The sequence below is a fragment of the Taudactylus pleione genome, unplaced genomic scaffold, assembly GCF_031769625.1.
Source record: "Taudactylus pleione unplaced genomic scaffold, aTauple2 ptg000169l, whole genome shotgun sequence".
Classification (NCBI taxonomy): Eukaryota; Metazoa; Chordata; class Amphibia; order Anura; family Myobatrachidae; genus Taudactylus; species Taudactylus pleione.
In genome coordinates, this window is record NW_028284571.1 from 2,329,750 (window position 1) to 2,353,637 (window position 23,888).

At 42.3% G+C, this 23,888-nt stretch overlaps 1 protein-coding gene across 2 annotated transcripts in view; it reads right to left on the reverse strand.

Annotated features, from left to right (window-relative positions):
• Positions 1-223: 223 nt before the first annotated feature.
• LOC148521372 (uncharacterized) overlaps positions 224-23,888 on the reverse strand; it is an 85,194-nt gene continuing 61,529 nt past the window's right edge. For both annotated transcript variants that reach the window (XM_088475284.1, XM_088475285.1), the window contains exons 10-11: positions 12,927-13,019; positions 224-3,788 (exon numbers count right to left, since the gene is read on the reverse strand). In XM_088475284.1, coding sequence (XP_088331410.1) covers positions 3,747-3,788; positions 12,927-13,019 — 135 coding nt within the window. In that variant the 3' untranslated portion in view covers positions 224-3,746. The remainder of the gene's footprint in view (positions 3,789-12,926; positions 13,020-23,888) is intronic.

The window sequence follows — 23,888 nt, forward strand, 5'->3', positions numbered from 1 at the left end:
CAATTCAGCACTCGTTAGACCTTTTGGTGACCCCGGCATTCATGTATCTGTTCACGGGAAGTTCCAGAGAGCAGAATTTACAGAATTAACAGCCCAGCTGCCTGAAGGATGTCATATACTGTGCAGTGTTCCGAAATGTGGGATTTCCTTCAAAATCAGCACATACAAAATACACCATTTGGCATTTATACAAAGAGATGCACAAATATGGCCCAGTCAGAAAAACACTTTAATAGAATTTACTGATGCTGATTCTAAATGGAACATTGATGGCATTATAAACCACCGGTCAGAGTAAAATGCATAAACCACACTGCTGCCTATATGAACAGCAAACTCTCCCAAACTCCCAAGACTATAGAACGGCCTCCCATATCTACCTATCTCCCAGAGAGGTGGGCAGGCCAGGAGCTCTAGGCTAGAGCAGGAGGTGGCAGGTACAGAGGAAGTAGTACCATGAAACGTGCCATCATGATCCTGTCCAACTGCACAATGCCATAAAACATGATTCAGGGCCATACTTCCCATGCATTGCCTATATGGGCCTCCCCTTCCAGCATCTCCTGGCCAGATAAAAGAGTCACCATGTAAACTATAGAAACCGTGATGAACAAGTCCAATGACCAATTGATGCATGGTTAGTAGTCCTGGGATCCATGATATAAAAACATCCTTAGAGGTCTGTGTTCAGAGGATAAGATGCCTTACTTTTATTACTAGTCCAACTAATGCATTCAACTAAGGAAATCTTTGTGAAGGTGGTGGTAAATGAATTGTATGATGGCTTTAAATAACTTTCAATTGGGTATATTAATAGAATGTAGCCTGGTGAAACTTGTGGCTGTAATGCTTTAGCTGAAACATTCTCCAATATTTTGATCCCTCACTTCCACTCTCTATTCAATGCTGCCCCCCAGGATAATCATTTCCGTATAACTATATCATAAGCCCGGATAGTAGTTGCAGGTGATAGACCTATCTTGCTTCTAACTAACAATATCAAAATACAGGCTAAAATTTTAGCTAATCGCCTAATATTAATTTTTTTGGTACCATTTGCCAAGTGGCATTTGTTTATACCGGGACATCACATAGGAGATAATAAAGTAGCTGCAGACCTGATCAAAATTATTAACTCAAAGAAAATCCCATATGTCATTTTGCCTCTAAATGTGGAATGTGCCTTAGACAGAATATCATGGCAATATAGGATTCACACTGTGGCCACAAGGAAAACTTTGTGTTGGACATTCCTGCTATACATACCTCGCTTGAGGCTGGGAAATTGAATAATAGGGCCTGATTCAGAGATGGACGCAATGGTGATTATGCACGCAGATCGAGTGATTGTTTGCCATCGCACGTGCGTATACGCCGCACTACTCGTGCGCAGTAATCGCATTGCGACTACGGACACACAGTGGAATCCATTGCAGAGTGAGTGACAGGTTGTCAGCGCTTGGAGGTGGTGATGGGGGGTGGTCTGAAAAACGCAGACGTGTCTGTCAGTTTGAACGCAGTTACATGGGCGTGCATAAATTAGCCACTGCAATTGCATACGCAGCATGAGAGCCCTCTGCATGATAAGAGAGCTCCAGAGTCTGTGGTTCGTCAGACCTGTCACAAGGGCAAGATGGCTGCCGATGTGCGTTGATGAAACCGATATTTACACAGGTATGCGTCGTCGCACCCAGGTAAGAAGGCAGCAGTGGGCGTCTTTATGCTCAGGTGATCTTTGCAAACATTAGCAAATCTTTGCAGCTGTGTTGCATATAAAAACGCAGCTGCGATCGTATTATTATTATCGTTTATTTATATGGCACTACAAGTGTTCCACAGCGCCTTACAGAGCACATAAGCAAATAAGTGACTTACAGTAAAATACAATACAATGCAAAGCAGGACAAGGATATGGATAATATACATCACTACACTGGTGATCATAACACCCAAATAAGCAACAGAGCTTAAGCAACCAAGTGCTAGGTGCCCTAGTGGGGAGTAAGAGGGTAGAAGGCCTGCTCATAAAAGCTTACATTCTAAAGGGGAGCATTAGCGTCCATCTCTGAATCAGGCCCCTAGTACATAATCAAAATGGTACTCAACAAAGCTGCCAGGCAGTGGAAGTTTGGACTGTAATTATTACAAATCACTATTCGATCATGATATTCTACCGACCTTAACACAACAACAAATGGCTCTCCCTAATCCAGATAAAATCATAGATGAGTAGAGTAAATGCAGTGCTATCAACAAGCTTATTCTCCCAAAAGTAATATATTACTTTCAGACTCTGCCAGTGGTGGGTCCATAGCCAATTATCATGTGCTTCCTACTCTAACGTTGGGTAGTCTGCTCTCTCCATGAAGTGGCCTACACCAAGCATCCCTGCATCTGCCCTATGATCACTACATCAGTGGCCTCTATCCAATTGCCTGCATCTCCCATGTGAGTATAGGTCTTAATATCCACACTCAATCAACTGTATTACATCTGGCTCTACAGACACATAGTACGGGTCTACACTCACCAACAAGGCCCCTGCTACTCCCAATCCTCCACACAGCACCATGGCCTCCACATCTTCTGCACCTCTACATTGCAGCTTGCTCAAATTTATTTCCCAGCTTGGACTGGTACCCTCCCATTTGCCCTAGCTATTTTATTGCCAAGCCTGACAAACATCAATCCTTCCTTCCACAATATGAACTTTCCAACCTCCCCCTCCACTGCCCCCCCTTCCCTGATTGTATCTTTCAGGTATCTGTTAAGTTTTGTATTTCCCCACAGCATATCAGTTTTCCAGTAATTACATATCATTTCTTGTATCTCCCCATTATGGATGACACCTCCATGTACAGCTTACCCCACTATGTAACCTATGTAGTGTGCCCAAGATGCCTGCTTCGTCTTGTACACTTGTGGGTAAGATAAACAATTAGTTGTTTTTGGTTATTTAGCATCTCACGTTCTGTACTTTGTAGTTACCCAATGTGTATAACTTTGGGGAGTTATAGTGGACTAGGGGCCTGATTCACTACGGATCGCTATATATTGCGTACGCACACAGTTCAACTGTGATAGCATACTAATCCATTGCGATCACAATGCAAACTCAGCACAACATAAGGACGCCCACTTTACCATACACACATCCGTATGCTTAGCAGAATAGCGAAACCATCGGTAACATTGAGTACCATCGCAGCCTCAGGCACACTTGCACAAGCCCTGACCTTACTCAGAAATTGCTAACAACCACACACGCTATGAGACCTCACACTGCGTAAGGTATCGCAGTGGATAATTTATGCATGCCCCTGCAACGGCGTGCGAACGCACTGGCACGTCTGCGTTTCCCCCGACCACCCCCCCGTCACCACCCACAAACGGCGCTTCCTGTCTATCAATCTGCGAGGGGTCTGCGTAGCCTCTGCGATTGCAGTACGATCGCAATAGCTAGTTTGCGCACTGCGATGCATACACAGGCGCAGAATGCAACAATCGCCCGATTGCGTGTGTATTAGCAACTGCGATCCAAGCTGAATCAGGCCTTAAATACAATATACAAATGGCAAGATATCCACAGAATCATTGGTTCCGCAGATGTCCTACCTACAAAATGAGTGTGAGGTAACCAGTGTTTATTGATGTACATTGCATTGTATCCACTGTAACTCCCCAAAGTGTAGTCTCCATATAAATAAAAGATAATATTATGTTCATTTAATATACATTTTTTTTTTTTAGAAATGTAAAGGATTGGAGTTCTTCAAATACTCTTGAACCTGAAAGAAAGTAGAAATTGTAAACATTAGTATTATGTTTTATTTAAAAAGCATTTACAAATGTCAAAGTCATTGCAAGACAAGTGGTGGATGCAGCAACTCATATTTTTGTTTCATCGTTAGTCAAAATGAATGGCTTCCTTTTTGTTCAGACTCCTCTTGCACATGGTTATAACAGGGGGTCGCACATTTATAGACTGGCATCAGGTTGCAAAGTTCCTATGAAAGTTTAAAGTAAACTATCTGCAGATCCTGGGCCAGATCCTGAGTCGGAGCCAGGATATCCGCAAACTGCGCATGTGACATAGAGAGCAATCTGCGCATACTCTGCGCCATGTCTATGCACATGGACGGAGACTGAGAGTGCAGATAGATTACTCTTTACCTAAAATCTGTATTTGTTAGCAGTGTGGGGTATAGGTCGCAGTGAGGGCGCAGATGGGGCACCTGCTTCTGACGGATCTTTTGCACCTACCATGAAGTTCGTGTAAGTCCCAATACTAATGACGGCGGCTGCGGACAGAAAAACAGTGGACGGGCTGATGAATCCTAGATAATAATTGTCACAGGCGGCCGGATGCTCGCGTTACCATAAGATAGTAAGCAGGTGTGGCCACGGATGCGTCCGACTCATAGTCAGCCACACAGTACACCAGGATAATGGGATAAGGTCACACTTATTGCAGTGAACAGGTAGCTTACTCCTTGCCTGTGACAGCGCCTTAATATAAGTGGTTTAAGGTTTTTGTTTTCCAAAAGAAAATGAAATAATAATGAAAAGACCTTAAAATACATTTTGATTGATGGTATCCTTTTTAATAAATTAAAACTCATGGAGGACCAGGCTCCAGAATGCCCTGTGACACATGTTGCTGCTAGACCACTGGTCGGGGAACAGGGGTAAATTACCCCAAATGGGGTAAAAATTAAATTCCTGGGGGTAATGGACGGACAGCCGGGAATGCATATTAATCATTGCATGCCCGACTGTCCGTCTATTACCCCCAGGAATGGAGGTCACTGGCCCCGGGTGCGGCGCCAGTGACCTCCAGCCCGGCGCCGCAGGGAGGCTCTAAGCCGGACGCCCGCTGAGATGTTATTACCAGTGGCGCCCGGCTCCTTCCATGCAGCGCCGCGTTAGCCGGTGGCTGGAGTTCTCTTTTGAACTCCAGCTTCCGGATCTCCCCATGCGCACTCTGGGAGAGACGTCATGATGTCTCTCCCTAGTACAGAGGAGCAGCCGGGCGGACAGAATGGCGGCAGATGCAGGAGCGGGGATTAAGGTAAGTGTTTTTTTTTTCTACAGGGGCACTATATGGGGCACTACTACAGGGGCATAACTATGGGGGCACTACTACAGGGGCATTATATGGGGCATAACTACAGAGGCACTACTACAAGGGCATAACTATGGGGGCACTACTACAGGGGCATTATAAAGGGTCACTACTATATGATTTCCTTCCTTCAAATCAAGGGGGTAACGTTGGCGTATCTAAATATATTTTTGGGGTAAAAGGTAAAAAAGTTCCCTGACCCCTGTGCTAGAAAATGCACATATATCATGTTATTATCTTTAAATCTCGTCCATACAAGCAGATCAGTACACCTTGCCATTACCACCAGCACCAGGTCTCCAAAGTCCTAAAGTGTTAGTTCACCAGACAATAACTACTAAGGGGGCACATTGGGCGGCATGCAGAGAACCTAAGAATTGCGGTTAAACCCCCAAAATGTGGGTATGACTGTATTTCATATTTCTCATATGCACCAAGCCCAGAATACGATGCATGCTGGGGCTTGGTTGTGGTGGGTAATGCCATCTTCCAATTGGATCCCTCCCAGCACCCCCCACGGCGCATGCGTCTTTTTGCACATGCACGGAAGAAAAACAGAAAGGCTTCTGGGTAATAGACCGAGATGTCCCTCCATCGCAAAGGGCTGCTCTTACCGAGAGAGAGGTCCTTTGTGGTGCTGGTCATGCATACTGGCATTACCAACGCCGGTATGCATGCAAATGGCGACGGGATACATCCTGCCCATTGTCTGAAACATGTGACTCTCATCACTCTAATGAAAGTGCCCCCAAATGTGTATGTGCCAGGATGGTTGAGATCATGCTGGTTAAGTGCCATCTCCCATATGTCAGCTTTACTAGTGTTTCTGCAGTGCAGTTTTATATTGTCTGGTCATAAATAACAGGTAATCACCAGTCAATAACCACTAAGAGGCGACTCCCCCATTTCTTATAAGTGTCCCCTGAATTTATAGAAGACAAGGTAGGGAAAATATTCCCCCATTACTGGACTTCATAATGATTTCTGCAGTGCAGGATTGTTCTCCGGTGATCACATGCAGTTACCAGAGATGAACTTTTATGGAGTCTCTTTCAAATGAGTCTGTGGTTGCCGTATTTTCTGGCATGTTACAACATCAGAGGAAGGAATGGTCACCATTGGTAAGCTTCTGAGAAATCTGAAGTTACCTGGCATGAGTTCCTCTACTATTATACACTGTGAGGCTTACATCTCCCAACTACTATTCTACTGTGTGAGGCTTACATCTCCCAACTACTATTATACTCTGTGAGGCTTGCATCTCCCAACTACTATTATACTCTGTGAGGCTTGCATCTCCCAACTACTATTATACTGTGTGAGGCTTGCATCTCCCAACTACTATTATACTCTGTGAGGCTTACGTCTCCCAACTACTATTATACTGTGTGAGGCTTACGTCTCCCAACTACTATTATACTGTGTGAGGCTTACGTCTCCCAACTACTATTATACTGTGTGAGGCTTACGTCTCCCAACTACTATTATACTGTGTGAGGCTTACATCTCGCAACTACTATTCTACTGTGTGAGGCTTGCGTCTCGCAACTACTATTATACTCTGTGAGGCTTGCATCTCCCAACTACTATTATACTCTGTGAGACTTGCATCTCCCAACTACTATTATACTGTGTGAGGCTTACATCTCCCAACTACTATTATACTGTGTGAGGCTTACATCTCCCACCTACTATTATACTCTGTGAGGCTTGCATCTCCCAACTACTATTATACTCTGTGAGGCTTGCATCTCCCAACTACTATTATACTGTGTGAGGCTTGCATCTCACAACTACTATTATACTGTGTGAGGCTTGCATCTCCCAACTACTATTATACTGTGTGAGGCTTGCGTCTCCCAACTACTATTCTACTGTGTGAGGCTTGCATCTCACAACTACTATTATACTGTGTGAGGCTTACATCTCACAACTACTATTATACTGTGTGAGGCTTGCATCTCCCAACTACTATTATACTCTGTGAGGCTTGCATCTCCCAACTACTATTATACTCTGTGAGGCTTGCGTCTCCCAACTACTATTATACTGTGTGAGGCTTACGTCTCCCAACTACTATTATACTGTGTGAGGCTTGCATCTCCCAACTACTATTATACTCTGTGAGACTTGCATCTCCCAACTACTATTATACTGTGTGAGACTTACGTCTCCCAACTACTATTATACTGTGTGAGGCTTACGTCTCCCAACTACTATTATACTGTGTGAGACTTGCATCTCCCAACTACTATTCTACTGTGTGAGGCTTGCGTCTCCCAACTACTATTATACTGTGTGAGGCTTGCATCTCCCAACTACTATTCTACTGTGTGAGGCTTGCATCTCCCAACTACTATTATACTCTGTGAGGCTTGCATCTCCCAACTACTATTATACTCTGTGAGACTTGCATCTCCCAACTACTATTATACTGTGTGAGGCTTACGTCTCCCAACTACTATTATACTGTGTGAGGCTTGCATCTCCCAACTACTATTCTACTGTGTGAGGCTTGCATCTCCCAACTACTATTATACTCTGTGAGGCTTGCATCTCCCAACTACTATTATACTCTGTGAGACTTGCATCTCCCAACTACTATTATACTGTGTGAGGCTTACGTCTCCCAACTACTATTATACTGTGTGAGGCTTGCGTCTCCCAACTACTATTATACTGTGTGAGGCTTGCGTCTCCCACCTACTATTATACTCTGTGAGGCTTACATCTCCCAACTACTATTATACTCTGTGAGGCTTGCATCTCCCAACTACTATTATACTCTGTGAGGCTTGCATCTCCCAACTACTATTATACTGTGTGAGGCTTGCATCTCCCAACTACTATTATACTGTCTGAGGCTTGCATCTCCCAACTACTATTATACTGTGTGAGGCTTACGTCTCCCAACTACTATTATACTGTGTGAGGCTTGCGTCTCCCAACTACTATTCTACTGTGTGAGGCTTGCATCTCACAACTACTATTATACTGTGTGAGGCTTGCATCTCACAACTACTATTCTACTGTGTGAGGCTTGCATCTCCCAACTACTATTATACTCTGTGAGGCTTGCGTCTCCCAACTACTATTATACTGTGTGAGGCTTACGTCTCCCAACTACTATTATACTCTGTGAGGCTTACGTCTCCCAACTACTATTATACTGTGTGAGGCTTACATCTCACAACTACTATTCTACTGTGTGAGGCTTGCATCTCACAACTACTATTCTACTGTGTGAGGCTTGCATCTCCCAACTACTATTATACTGTGTGAGGCTTACGTCTCCCAACTACTATTATACTGTGTGAGACTTGCATCTCCCAACTACTATTCTACTGTGTGAGGCTTGCGTCTCCCAACTACTATTATACTGTGTGAGGCTTGCATCTCACAACTACTATTCTACTGTGTGAGGCTTGCATCTCACAACTACTATTATACTCTGTGAGGCTTGCATCTCCCAACTACTATTATACTCTGTGAGGCTTGCATCTCCCAACTACTATTATACTCTGTGAGACTTGCATCTCCCACCTACTATTATACTCTGTGAGGCTTGCATCTCCCAACTACTATTATACTCTGTGAGGCTTGCGTCTCCCAACTACTATTATACTGTGTGAGGCTTACGTCTCCCAACTACTATTATACTGTGTGAGGCTTACGTCTCCCAACTACTATTATACTGTGTGAGGCTTACATCTCACAACTACTATTCTACTGTGTGAGGCTTACATCTCACAACTACTATTCTACTGTGTGAGGCTTGCATCTCACAACTACTATTCTACTGTGTGAGGCTTGCATCTCCCAACTACTATTATACTGTGTGAGGCTTACGTCTCCCAACTACTATTATACTGTGTGAGACTTGCATCTCCCAACTACTATTATACTGTGTGAGGCTTACGTCTCCCAACTACTATTATACTCTGTGAGGCTTACGTCTCCCAACTACTATTATACTGTGTGAGGCTTACATCTCACAACTACTATTCTACTGTGTGAGGCTTGCATCTCACAACTACTATTCTACTGTGTGAGGCTTGCATCTCCCAACTACTATTATACTCTGTGAGGCTTGCATCTCCCAACTACTATTATACTCTGTGAGGCTTGCATCTCCCAACTACTATTATACTCTGTGAGACTTACGTCTCCCAACTACTATTATACTCTGTGAGGCTTGCATCTCCCACCTACTATTATACTCTGTGAGGCTTGCATCTCCCAACTACTATTATACTGTGTGAGGCTTGCATCTCACAACTACTATTCTACTGTGTGAGGCTTGCATCTCCCAACTACTATTATACTCTGTGAGGCTTACGTCTCCCAACTACTATTATACTCTGTGAGGCTTGCATCTCCCAACTACTATTATACTCTGTGAGACTTGCATCTCCCAACTACTATTATACTGTGTGAGGCTTACGTCTCCCAACTACTATTATACTGTGTGAGGCTTGCATCTCCCAACTACTATTATACTGTGTGAGGCTTGCATCTCCCACCTACTATTATACTCTGTGAGGCTTGCATCTCCCAACTACTATTATACTCTGTGAGGCTTGCATCTCCCAACTACTATTATACTGTGTGAGGCTTACGTCTCCCAACTACTATTATACTGTGTGAGGCTTGCATCTCCCAACTACTATTATACTGTGTGAGGCTTACGTCTCCCAACTACTATTATACTGTGTGAGGCTTGCATCTCACAACTACTATTCTACTGTGTGAGGCTTGCATCTCCCAACTACTATTCTACTGTGTGAGGCTTGCATCTCACAACTACTATTCTACTGTGTGAGGCTTGCATCTCCCAACTACTATTCTACTGTGTGAGGCTTGCATCTCACAACTACTATTCTACTGTGTGAGGCTTGCATCTCCCAACTACTATTCTACTGTGTGAGGCTTGCATCTCACAACTACTATTCTACTGTGTGAGGCTTGCATCTCACAACTACTATTCTACTGTGTGAGGCTTGCATCTCACAACTACTATTATACTCTGTGAGGCTTGCATCTCCCAACTACTATTCTACTGTGTGAGGCTTGCATCTCACAACTACTATTCTACTGTGTGAGGCTTGCATCTCACAACTACTATTATACTCTGTGAGGCTTGCATCTCCCAACTACTATTATACTGTGTGAGGCTTACGTCTCCCAACTACTATTATACTCTGTGAGGCTTACGTCTCCCAACTACTATTATACTGTGTGAGGCTTACGTCTCACAACTACTATTATACTGTGTGAGGCTTACATCTCACAACTACTATTCTACTGTGTGAGGCTTGCATCTCCCAACTACTATTATACTGTGTGAGGCTTACGTCTCCCAACTACTATTATACTGTGTGAGGCTTACATCTCCCAACTACTATTATACTCTGTGAGACTTGCATCTCCCAACTACTATTATACTGTGTGAGGCTTGCATCTCCCAACTACTATTATACTGTGTGAGACTTGCATCTCACAACTACTATTATACTGTGTGAGGCTTGCATCTCCCAACTACTATTATACTGTGTGAGACTTGCATCTCCCAACTACTATTATACTGTGTGAGGCTTGCATCTCCCAACTACTATTATACTCTGTGAGACTTGCATCTCCCAACTACTATTATACTGTGTGAGACTTACGTCTCCCAACTACTATTATACTCTGTGAGGCTTGCATCTCCCAACTACTATTATACTGTGTGAGACTTGCATCTCCCAACTACTATTATACTGTGTGAGACTTACGTCTCCCAACTACTATTATACTCTGTGAGACTTGCATCTCCCAACTACTATTATACTGTGTGAGACTTGCATCTCCCAACTACTATTATACTGTGTGAGACTTGCATCTCCCAACTACTATTATACTCTGTGAGGCTTGCATCTCCCAACTACTATTATACTCTGTGAGACTTGCATCTCCCAACTACTATTATACTGTGTGAGACTTGCATCTCCCAACTACTATTATACTGTGTGAGACTTGCATCTCCCAACTACTATTATACTGTGTGAGGCTTGCATCTCCCAACTACTATTATACTCTGTGAGACTTGCATCTCCCAACTACTATTATACTGTGTGAGGCTTGCATCTCCCAACTACTATTATACTCTGTGAGACTTGCATCTCCCAACTACTATTATACTGTGTGAGGCTTGCATCTCCCAACTACTATTATACTGTGTGAGGCTTACATCTCCCAACTACTATTATACTCTGTGAGGCTTGCATCTCACAACTACTATTCTACTGTGTGAGGCTTGCATCTCCCAACTACTATTATACTCTGTGAGGCTTACATCTCCCAACTACTATTATACTCTGTGAGGCTTGCATCTCACAACTACTATTATACTGTGTGAGGCTTGCATCTCCCAACTACTATTATACTGTGTGAGGCTTGCATCTCCCAACTACTATTATACTCTGTGAGACTTGCATCTCACAACTACTATTATACTCTGTGAGGCTTGCATCTCATAACTACTATTATACTCTGTGAGGCTTGTGCTAATTATGCACGCCCAAAGAATGCCATTTTGACACTCAGACACGCCTGCGTTCGCACATCCACTTCCCCGTTTTTCCAGACCTTTCCCTGTTACCACCCACAAATGGCACTATCTGTCACTCAAAGGAGCGGCCTGTCTGCGGGCTTCGAGTGAGCACTTCTCCATCACACAGACTGGTTCGCTCACGCGTATTTTGCTGCATAAGCATGCGCAGACGGGCGACAATCGCCCATAGCGAGCAAACGTGGCTTAGTGTCTGAATCGGCCCCTAAGTCTGGAGAATTTGCAGGTCATTCCGTGATTTGATGCCTACATCTTGTCTTTTCTCTAAAGTAGTTCTGATATAGCCTAAAGGATAAAACAAAAGAGCCCCAGACCATCACCCTTCCTCTTCCCTGTTTGATAATTGGGAGTTCATTTAGAAAGCGTCGGGTTCTAAAACCCAGCGCTTCTGATCATGTTTATGTCCGATATTGAAAAGGGCAATGTTTTTACTTGCCAGGACTTGCTAGTAAAAGCATTACTGTTGTAAATATCGGCATAAACACAATCAGAAATGCTGGGTTTTACAACCCAACGCTGCAGAAATAAACCTATTGATGTCACAAAGTCGGCTTGTAAAAGCCACTGCTTGTTTAAGTCAGAATATAAAATGGCAATGCTTGTAAGAGCAAAACATATTAAACAAGCTTAGCCCTTCTTTCAGTCTTTAGTAGGCCAATAGCAGTGCTTCGTTGCCCAGGCAAGCCTCTTTTCTTTACATCTCTATTAGTTTAGCACTTACCTTTTGTATTTCAGGTTATTCCCTGGACTTGAATTGCTTGAGTTTCAATAAAAACTGGGGTGTTCTAAAACATTTGACCAGTAGTACACATTTATGAAAATAGGGCAGAAGAAAACTATGGTGTTTCCCATTGCAGCCAGTTAGAGGTTTTCTTTCATTTTCTAAATCTGCAATACAAAAATGACAGCTACAATCTGATTGGTTGCTGTGGGAAACACCACAGTGTTCCTGAAAAATAGTTTTCATTAATGTTCCAGTGTTTTGTTGAGAAGACAGCCTAGTAATTAATTGGGATCCCAAGAAACTAATGACATCAATATATTGGTCCTACACACAAAATGACTGCCTACACAGTGTGTAGCTGAGTCACTTTGATCTTTGTGACTGAACTGAATTTTCCTATTATAACACTATAAAATAACTTTGTTCTAATAACCAATAACCTAAAGAAGAAAAGATATTTCTCTTACCTCTGCAGAATTGAAATCTGATTCAAACATTGAACTTAAAGCTGTCCTCCTCACAATATTAATTACAATTTGTTTAGCCATTTCAGATGTGACCTGAAATATAGATAGAGGAAAACGGAAAAAAAATGTAAGGTTATGTGTATGTTCTCCCCTTGTCTGTGTAGGATCTCTTTTATGGTCCAAAAATATAAAGGTAGGTAAAATTGCTCTCTATAAACTTGGCCCTTGTATGTCTGAGCACTTGTGTGGCTGTGGCATGGAAATTATATTGCAAACTGTACAAGCTATTTAGGACCGGCATGAGAAAGGCTGGTTCCCGGCTTTAGGGGGTCTTCCAAGCCATATGGGTGCGTGGCTTAGCCTACTTTGGAGGCCAGAGCCCTGGTACATTATTAACACCGTCCACCCAAACGGCACCTCTGAACCTATTATTTTTATTCTTCAATTCTCTGTGATCATTAAGCTGCTATTAAGGGGCCTACTCATCAATATATAATTATCATTGAATGCGCAGCTTGCAGACAGGCAGTGAAAAGTTTCTCGTGAAAAACTGCTTTGTGTAAACAGCAGTTTTTCGGAAGTGATAGTTTAGGACAGGAGGCATGATTAATGCCTCCTAAACTATGTTTGAACTCGCAGCGAGTTCAAACCATAATTATCACAAGTGATAATTATGTTTTGATGAATAGGCACCTATGTACTTATTACTACTTGCCTCTTACCAGTCGCATTTTTTTCATAGTAAAGTAGAGAAGAAAAGGACTGTTGTATAAGCACACTACTCAGAAAGGTAATAATGTACTTCTTTGCTTTATTATTCCTTTTTCCCATTAATGGTAAAGATTATGCAGTCTACAATCAGTATAAATATCAGGTCATCTGTTGTATAGAGATTAAAAAAAAAGCTTTTAAATGCACATCTCCATAGTCTTAATAAAAGCAAAATATAATTAGAATTTTACGTTTATTTTTTATGTTTTAGTTCATGCTATTAACCTGCCATTTAGCCATTTAAATTATGATCTATTTAGCAATGTCATGCTAGGTTGCCATGTGAACGCTTGTCTTCCTATCGCTTAAACAGAAAGTGTTTCTTTGTGTTTTATTTAGATTCCAGGAAGTAGACCAAGTTATCCTACATTATTGAAAACCATGTCAAGCTGTCCATATAACGGAGGAATAGGATTAATCTATTCCTGTGACATTTTTTATTCTTGGTATTAGTAACATGCATGTTTTAAATAATCAAGCAATTCTTGGGAAAAGCTAAGTACCAGGCAGACTTCCACTATCTTTATTCCAAAATGCCTAACAATTATTAATTCTGAGAAAGTACTTTCCAGGCTTTTGCTGGCTTTAAGAATAAATACATTTTAAAAGCGTTCAATTTTTTGCAATTTCGTAATCAAAATAGGCAAAAACATTTTCATAAAAACTCCCACAAAGGAATAAGAACACTTTGTACCAGAGTGACAGATATCAAATGGAAAAAAAAAATTCAAACAAAATTTGCAAAAATGGGAGGATGACTTCCCTACTTAATTCTCTACTTGACTAGTGTAAGTATTTGTAGGTGGTAATAGGCCCGGCGATAGGGGGGAGTCTCGCAGCACAGCTATACAGGGCCCTAGGTTTCAGGCTGTCCCAGAGCCCCACAGACTGCTGCTTTTGCAATAACGTTTTTTTTCTTCATTGCGGTCCAGCGTCACACAGTGCTGCACTGCAGAACCAGAGCAGAGGAGCCGTGGCGGACTGCCAGAATAAGGTAAGCAGACATTGGGGCCTGGAAAGAGACACTATGGGGACTGGAGACAGACACTGTGGGGACTGGAAGAGATACTGGGGACTGGAGAGAGACACTGTGGTCTAGAGAGAGCATATTTCTGGCATATGCCAGCACACCTATGCAGACGGAGATTCAAAATGAAAATGTAATTTACAATCCCGCTGTCAGTAAAATATATTTCATGAAGACCCTCGTACAGACCATTCATACTTTATGCTTAACCTGGAGACTGGGATACTATGTTAATCTCTTTGTCACGATCCGCGGTACTGAAGTCTCCTTCTTACCTCTCCGGTGCCTATCTAGGTTGGCACAGAGGGTGCTCCGAGTTGCATGCCATGCATGGACGGTGTCAGGATATACACTTGGCACTCCGCGGCCTTCTACTACAGGCAGGGTTCTCCAGGTTGTTGACATATAGAACGGAGACATGGGTGCGGCCTTCTTGGACTCTGTCACATGACGCTAGGGAGCTCATTCAGACCCGCTTGCTAGATGCGTTCTTTTGCACCCAGCGTATGCAAATCCAGCGCACATCAAGCAAGGCAGGCGATCGCACGGCAAGGCATTGGCACGCCCACTATGTCTTGGCGTGCGATCACTTTGCGTATGCAGACGCCCACCAGTCTGTCTTAAGACGCCCACTTGCGCACGTCATCTCCAGGAAGTATGCAAGCATTGATACATCAGGTAGCATCGGAAGCGAACGCAGCGTTTGAGGTAGACTATACCCTACCTCAAGCACTGCGATCACTTGAGTGTAAAAAACAGACAGGTGATGTGTACAATGACGCTTCCTTTTAATTATGCACGTCTCTGAAGCGGTGCTGAGACACACAGGCACGCCTGCGTTTGCACTTCCACTCCCCCGTTTCTAGTGGACTGCCCCTGTCACCACCCACAAACGGCTTCTCCTGTCACTCACTCTGCTGGGCAGCCTATGTGCAACGAGCGAATGCTTCCCGAGTGGTTGCATCTGGTTCGCGCACTACATACGCATGTGCAGGATGCGACCATCGGCCAGCTGCGGCGAATGCATCTTAGCGTCCTGGTCTGAAACAGGTCCTAAGCTTCCACTCAGTGCACGGCCTGCTGAACTGCTGACTGCACTGACCAATCATCCAGGATCCAGTCCTATAAATTCCTTTCACTGACTGGCCTCTGTTGCCAGTACAACGTCGCTAAAGTAACAGCTCTAGTGCTGGGTTCCCTCTATTGCTGTTTCTGAACAACTCAGTCCGTCCTATGCGATTGTCTTCATCTTCTATCAATACTCCTTCATCATCTGCCGCAGTCTGGATTCGCTATTGGGAATTATTTCTCAGTTATCATCTGCTGGAGTCTGGAAATTATCATTAAAAATTATCTCTCAAATCATCATCGGTTCCTACCGACCATCTTTAATAAAGTTTTATCACCGGTTCCTACCGATCAACTCTAATAAAGTATCGCCATTGGTTCCTACCGATCATCTCTGATAAAGTATCACCATCGGTTCCTACCAAGTGTCATCATTGGTTCCTACCGATCAACTCTAATAAAGTATCGCCATTGGTTCCTACCGATCATCTCTGATAAAGTATCACCATCGGTTCCTACCAAGTGTCATCATTGGTTCCTACCGATCATCTCTAATAAAGTATCACCATCAGTTCCTACCAAGTGTCATCATCGGTTCCTACCGATCATCTATAATAAAGTATCATTATCGGTTCCTACCGATCATCTCTAATAAAGTGTCACCATCGGTTCCCACCAATCATCTCTAATAAACTCGCCATCTGTTTTTTCACACCCTTTTCACATTACTTTAGCTTCACTTAAATGTATCAAAGGGCATTTGCAGCATGTTTCATAAAAAACTGCTCCAAGCCCTGAAATTTACATTCTTTTATTGAGCAGTTTGCATTTTCCATACTTGTAATGGAAGATGTGCTTTGTCTTACATTTACTAAAAGAAATTGTAAAAAAATACAGGGAGGGAACCCTGCGATAATAACGCTATATGGAGATGGAGTTAAGCAGGGTGCAACACCCACCCTTTTTCGGGTTCAGCTACTCTAGCTCAGCCCTCTCTGCCTGCAGACAGGCCACGGCCTAATCACAGTCAAAAAAATAAAAACCCAAAAAGACACACTTACCCAGTGAGCTCCTCGTTGACCCAGTCATCTGATTGTTGTGCCCCAGTCATCTTATAAACTGAGATGCTGTGAAGTCCTGGTGGCATCCTCCATTTACTTAAGGGAACAGGGAACCGGGGTCATGCACAGTCAACAGATAACTGGATCACCGAGGAGCTCACCGATCATCTGGACGGGGGTAAGTGTAAGCTAAGCGGGGTGCGAAGGAGGGGGCAGCAGGGAGGGAGAGCCGGCGGCGCATGTGCAGGCAGAGTCTCTGTAATTTTTGCGAAAAACACCCTAAGAAGTGCAGGGAGTGGATTCGCATGGACAGAGCATTGTTGCAGCTCTGTCCATGCATTCGATATTTGATACATCCTTGTGATGTATTCAAATATCGCATTGTGGATTTAGCAAATTTATCACATCCCATCCACATCTGAGATGCGGATTGTGATAAATACCTGTATGCCCCAAAGCCCACTAAATTTTCAAGATTTCTCCATTATGTTCTAATGGCCGAGCAGCCATTGGAGATGCTATCCACGTTAAGTGAACATGTACACACATGGGTGTATTATGAATAAGAGTCTTTAAGCTCATAAAACACTACACATTCCTATTCCACTGGCTTCCTGGTTACCACTACTAAAATGAATACCAAAAGATCTCCCCAAACCAGTATTCTGCTGGGCGTCGTATATCTGCCTGGCAACCCGACTGTGTGGTTTCTATCATCTCACCCAGCTTCCTATTTTTCTTCCTCAATGTTTAACTCTTTATTTCTATCATTTAGGGCCTTTTCATCATCACTAATTGGCCTATTACACATGTGGAAATACCCAGTCATTATTTTTCAGAGTTTCTAGAATACTAGGTGGCCCCATTTTTCAATTTGCTTGCTGGAACCAATGACCTTCAGATGGCATTGATTCCGGAGCCCCGCTCCTTCCTAACGTTTTGGGTTGTGAAGATGGTTTCGAGCGGATCCCTACGGCGCCTTCCCATTCCTACCCTGTGGCCGTGCACATGCTCTGGTCACGCACGCACAGAAGGCCGGCTCGGTTGGGATAAGTAAAGATGGGAACACACCTAAACGACCAGCAATCGTGCCGATGTTCAGGGAGATTTGCCTTCACCCTGGACATCGCATGATTGCCGGTACACACTTAAAAGATTTAATGAACGATAGAACAATCATTGTTCCATTCTTCATTAATATGTACAGCCTCACATGCGGTATCATGTGATTGACTGTGCAGCACGGCCAATCACACGATATTGCATGCGACCACGGGAATTGGGCATACACACTGCACGATATGCCCGATGTGTCGTTCCGATTTAGCCAAATCGGGCCGATATCATTCAGGTGTGTACCCAGCCTAACACTGTTATTTTGGAAGCAGTGTTAGAGATCATGGGGAGAGCTGCTTTTCAAAGCAGATGTTCCCGCACTGGAGCAATACTGAATTGCTCTGTTAATTTATTCTCTACTGCTGCACCTCCTGGCGTAATTATCGGGGGCCCCAATGATGAATAGGTCCCTTAGTAATAGTGTGATATATATGTGTAATACGATTGCTATTAACTGATGGTCACCCATCCCACCAAATAAAGTATATCTATGTTGGCATACTGTGTTTTGCCCTTTGAAAGGCATATGTACCTTTTACTAGATATATATTTTGTGATTTTCTTAATCATATGCTCTGTTAAAGTTACCACTTTTAATACTCTTTACATTTCAAGTTTAAAGAAAAATAGATAAATTGATAATGTTTAGCCTATTTTGTAGTGTTCCATAATGCACAAATGAAAATCCAAAATGTGACTACACATCTCATGGCCATGAGAAACTCTAGCTACATTTCCATCATGGTAATAGAGGTGGAGTTTCCATATTATAATATGGGAAATATGGTCAGCTCAGAAAATACATACTGTAATTCACTAACAGAATAAATATACTTTAGTCCATTTTTGTCTATAACCGTGCTTCGTTGACACCTCATGTAATACTTTGTGCATACTCTTTTCATTTTTGACAGACATACATTAGTCTGTTAACAAGTACTGTAACTAGCTTTTAGCAATAAAAAGTTGGATGTACAGTAACAAGTCACAAATAGATCTAAAACTATATATAAAGCCTCATTTATGACAGGTTGCTATTGTGCTTATTCTTATCTTTGCTATAATGAATACTCTTTTTATGCTGTGCACTGTTTTTTAATTAACACGGCGAGTGTTTTTCTATATAAGGCCATTATGTTTTACCAGGTAGGCAATAATAATTAAAATGTAATAATCTGTGGTTGAAAGTAAATCAGTCATTCAAGTCTTTGCATGCTATTTAAAAAAGCATCTGAAATATTGTGTTTTGTGCAGCTCAAGTCCAGATACCATTGTTCTGTAATCCTCTATAAAGGCACGTGTACCAGACTGATGTTTCCCTCTTATAATATGGTTGCAAACTAAGCATGAATTCTCTAGTTTTGTAAGGCACTAGATGTACTAAGCCTTGGAAAGTGATAAAATGGAGAGAGATAAAGTACCAACCAATCAGCTCCTGTCAGTTTACAGGCTGTGTTTGAAAAATGCCAGTTAGGAGCTGATTGGTTGGTACTTTATCACTCTCCACTTTATCACTCGCCTAGGCTTAGTGCATCTCCCTCATGTGTCTTTGTATGGATGGCAAAAGCACAACAGCTATTGAAGACATAATATTTGATACCTGCTTATTCGCAGGTCTTAGAAAGGGACAGAAAGGCTCCCGGCTGTAGTGGGAGTGAATCTGCTTTTTCAATCCCTTCTACATTTTTATAGCTGCATATTTAGTAAATTAATTGATCCATCTTTTATTAACAGTTAATGTAATAAAGGAAAAACATTTTGGGGCGGCCGCGGAAGCTAGATTTACTACCTTTTACTAAGGCGAGTTTGTGCTTGTGGAAGTGGGAAACCCGTAACGCCCATTGGTTTTACACCGGTCACTGCAATTGTCGCCATCCTAGGTGCCAGTAATACATAAAAACAGGCTTCCCTTTATGTACACACAACTCAGAATCACACAGAGTATACATGTCCACGACAATCCCACAAGACAGGGTGGTTATGTGCGATGTCATTGATGCGTCCTACTCAGAATAGGAAGGACATTCTGCGAATGTGCTTTATGCAGAAACTCACCATTTGTGCGACACAGAATGAGGCCCAAATTGAAAGGGATAATTTCAAAAACAGTTGAGTATATATAAAAGAACAATGTGTTACAATTTTAAATCTTCTGTAACATTTTATCTGCATCTAATATGTAAACCTAGTATCACAACAATGGTATTTAAAAAAATTATATATTGTTAAATATTTATACATTATTGATTGTATTCTGGTGGGATATTTTATAATACTGGCATGTAATATTCTACAGCAGTGGTGGACAGATCGTTAGTTTTGGGAAAGTTTTGTATGCAGCCCCTGAATTTCTTTTGTACATTTATATTTCATTACAAACACTGCCCTGCTATAATCGCTCTGGATATGAAGATCAATTTCCACATATGGCACATTTTTGGACATTCCCACGGGCCATGTTCAAATAGGTGTCGAAAAGTCCAGGGTTGGATTTTTCGCCCTCATTGCCATTTTTTGCAGGGATAAAGTATCAGGCATGTGCCCGCTTATCCCTGCGTTCAATTAGGATCCGTCGAAAATGGGACCCGGCGGAAAGGTAAGTATAGAAAAGTCCTGGGAAATCATCCTGGCACCCCCACTATTTGGCCTGCTGAAGGTAGTCGAGGTTTTTAAATAGCTGCGGCAGGTGCATAAATGCGGCTTTGGTAGAAGTGGTGAAGAATAGCACTTAGGCTTTTAAAAAAAATAAAATAAAAATAACTAGTCCCATCAAATTTGGGGTACATGAAAATGGGTGCAAGCATATTTTTAAGTCCCTAAAGTTATTTTTTAAAATTCTTCAAAAATGCACCTGCCGCATTCTAGAAAACACCTGCCGCTACTTGGGAACCTCCCGTGAATCAATTTTGCTAGTTTAAAACTTTGTTCCCCAATATTTTTTATTTTTTGCCCCCAAAATTAAAGTACATTTTTTGGGGTGTCCAGAGGATTTTTATAAAAATTTTTTTTACACAGATTACTTTTAGGGGATATTAAAAAGGCTGCAGGCTATTTTATTTTATTCTACACCCCTAAACCCCAATTCTGCACTTTTTTTCGCCATGTATTACATGGTGAAAACTTATCGTTTTTTAACAAACACTTTTCGCACCTGCAAAAAGTCTTTGAAATTGAATACGGGGATAATTGAAACAGGTTAAAATGACGTCATCTGCGATAAATTATCGCCGATAACAGTTTTTCGCAGCCTAATTGAATACCCCCCCAAAATGTGGAAGAGATTCCCAATTGCTGTGTCTCCAGCAGGAACTGGGACCACTGAGAATATGTTAGCAAGAAGGCTTGGGCTTCTGTACCATCTAATTAACACTTTGGGCTCTATTTGTTATCCCTTAATTTCTACAAAAGCAGGTGAAAACTAATATTGATCAGAAATATATCGCGAGTGCATTAGCGGGAGTGTACACCCGATATCTCGGTGAATGACGTCATTCACTGATGAATCAGGTCAGCCCTGCAGTACAGCTCATATATGTGAAAGATATATTGGCCACTGGCTGCAGGGACCGCCAACACTGACATCTCAACTGGGCAGGCAATTTAACTTCCCTTCTAGTTATGATATCAGCACAGACAGATCGAGCGGCCAGTTGGCAAGTGTATATAGCAACCGAGTGTATATGCCAACCGTCCAATCTAACAACTGATCAATCTGCTGACCAATCTGTCACCACAGTGTGTACCCAGCATGTCCCTTTTGCATACTCACAAACCTTTGTGATGAACCAAAGATCAAACATAATAGTACTACACATCCACACATATCAGCTTCCACATAACATTAATAGACCCCAACACATAATATTAATACACCCTATCTCCCCAATTAATTTTACACATTCCCGAAATATCTGATTTGCAATCACTTATAAATAAAAGCACATGTACTGGACTTTGGTCTACAAAACAAGATCATTATAGGTATGAATTGTTCTGTACAATCCTTTTAGTTTATGGTGTGCACGTGTTTCAGTCAGTGAGGGGTGTAACCTGCCAACAAAAGTATAAACTGTATTTGGTCTACAAAATCTACATTACACATGAGGAAAATCTTGTCCTGACAAAGAAATATATACTTTTTGAATTGCGATAAAAGTGTAGTGATTGACATTGCTGATCAGAGGAGATTAACTGTGAGGAGAGACGGAAACGGTTCAGTAAAAACTGTCTACAAAATTAATGCTTCGGGTGAAGACTTTAACTAGCAACAATGTATCAATTGAAGAGAGCTGATCCAAAAAGTTTAGTACTTCGAGATGATGAAGATTAGCTGCATAAAATGTAGTTCAAAGGAGCAACAACAACAACAACAAAAAAAAGTACAAAGTGCAATCAACCACCTGCAATGGAAACATGCACCATACTGTATGATTACAAAGTAACAACACTTTGACTATTCAATTTTTTTAATAAACTAAGGAAGGAAGTAAATGGAGGAGGCACAAATAAAAGCTAGCGTATTAAAATAAAAAAAAAATGACATGTATAACATTCAGAGAAAAAGTAATAATAACCCAGAAGCCATCAAACAAAGTAAACAAGTGGTTTAGGTGAACTACTAACCCAAGCAGGAGGACCCTCTGGAGAGTGACCAGAAACGGGGAAGAAATTCAGTCAGAAACCTACCGAAAGAGGAGGAGGAGGGGGGGGGGGCAGAGCTGTAACTAGGGGCGTGCAAGCAGTGCCACTGGTCACTTTAGAGCGCTTCTGAAGAATCATTTTCCTATCCTAGGAACACTTGGAGCGTGGAGAGAGCGTGGAGCAGTAGAGCACTTTCATGTGCCTTGAGCAAAATATCCAGGGGCATTGGTACAATAACAAGGTGTTTTGCAGTGTGCATAGCGTGTGGTTTGTGAATGAGGATCAGGGGCCGATTTATCAGCAATGGCAAAAATCCCCTGTTAAACACAATTTCATACCAACACGTATTGCAGATTTAAGAAATGTATGTGTGCTATTTGTCAAACTTCTCTCGCCAGGACAGTTGCCCTGATAAAAGCCTGTCCAGGTGAAGAGTAAATAGTAAAGTGTTAGCTTACACTATCGAATCCAACAGAGCATGCAAGGCCAATGGGCTGCGCATGTGCAAATTAAGGCTGCAGAAGAGGGATCCATAAAAAAGATGCAAACAATTAGTGTATAGGCTAAAGTCGAGCATGGTAAAGTGCCCATAGACTCTAAGGGGGCTGATTTTGCTATTGTAAATGGTCCTGATACTTAAATATTGCGGCAATATCCCAAAGATGGCTGTTTCGGAAGGTTGACCACAAAATCACCTTAATAAGAAACTGTGGCATTTGGGGTACCCTAGCCCATATCTGGTGGACCTGCCCAATCCTCGAACCCTTTTGGACCTTGGTCCATACTCTTCTGAATAATATATTTGAGAACCTGATTGCGAAGGACCCATGGACCTTCCTTTTAAGTTTCCCCCTCCTGATTTTAATAAGCGCTCTGTTAAATTGTTATCCCATATTTTAGTTGCTGCCAGGAGGTTGATTGCTCGCAACTGGAAGAACCCTCTTCCACCATCCCTCTCTGCCCTAAAGTTGCAAATCAGACATATAGCGGAGATGGAAAATATCACCTACTATCTTCATGATAGAGGTCATATGTTCTCTCAAGTGTGGGCTCCATGGCTCTTATAGCACCGCTCCACCTTTGATCTCCATACTTGCTACCCATATATGACTCATGCGCATTGGATGGCTCTGCTCCCTCTGCTCTGACCTCTAAGTGGCAAACTCCTCTAACTAGCTGAATACTTCTTCTTCAAGCGTCACTTTCTTTTTCTAATGCTTTCTGTCCAATATGTGGTATTCTTAACGATACCTTATTTCTCTTTATAGTCGTGTTTCC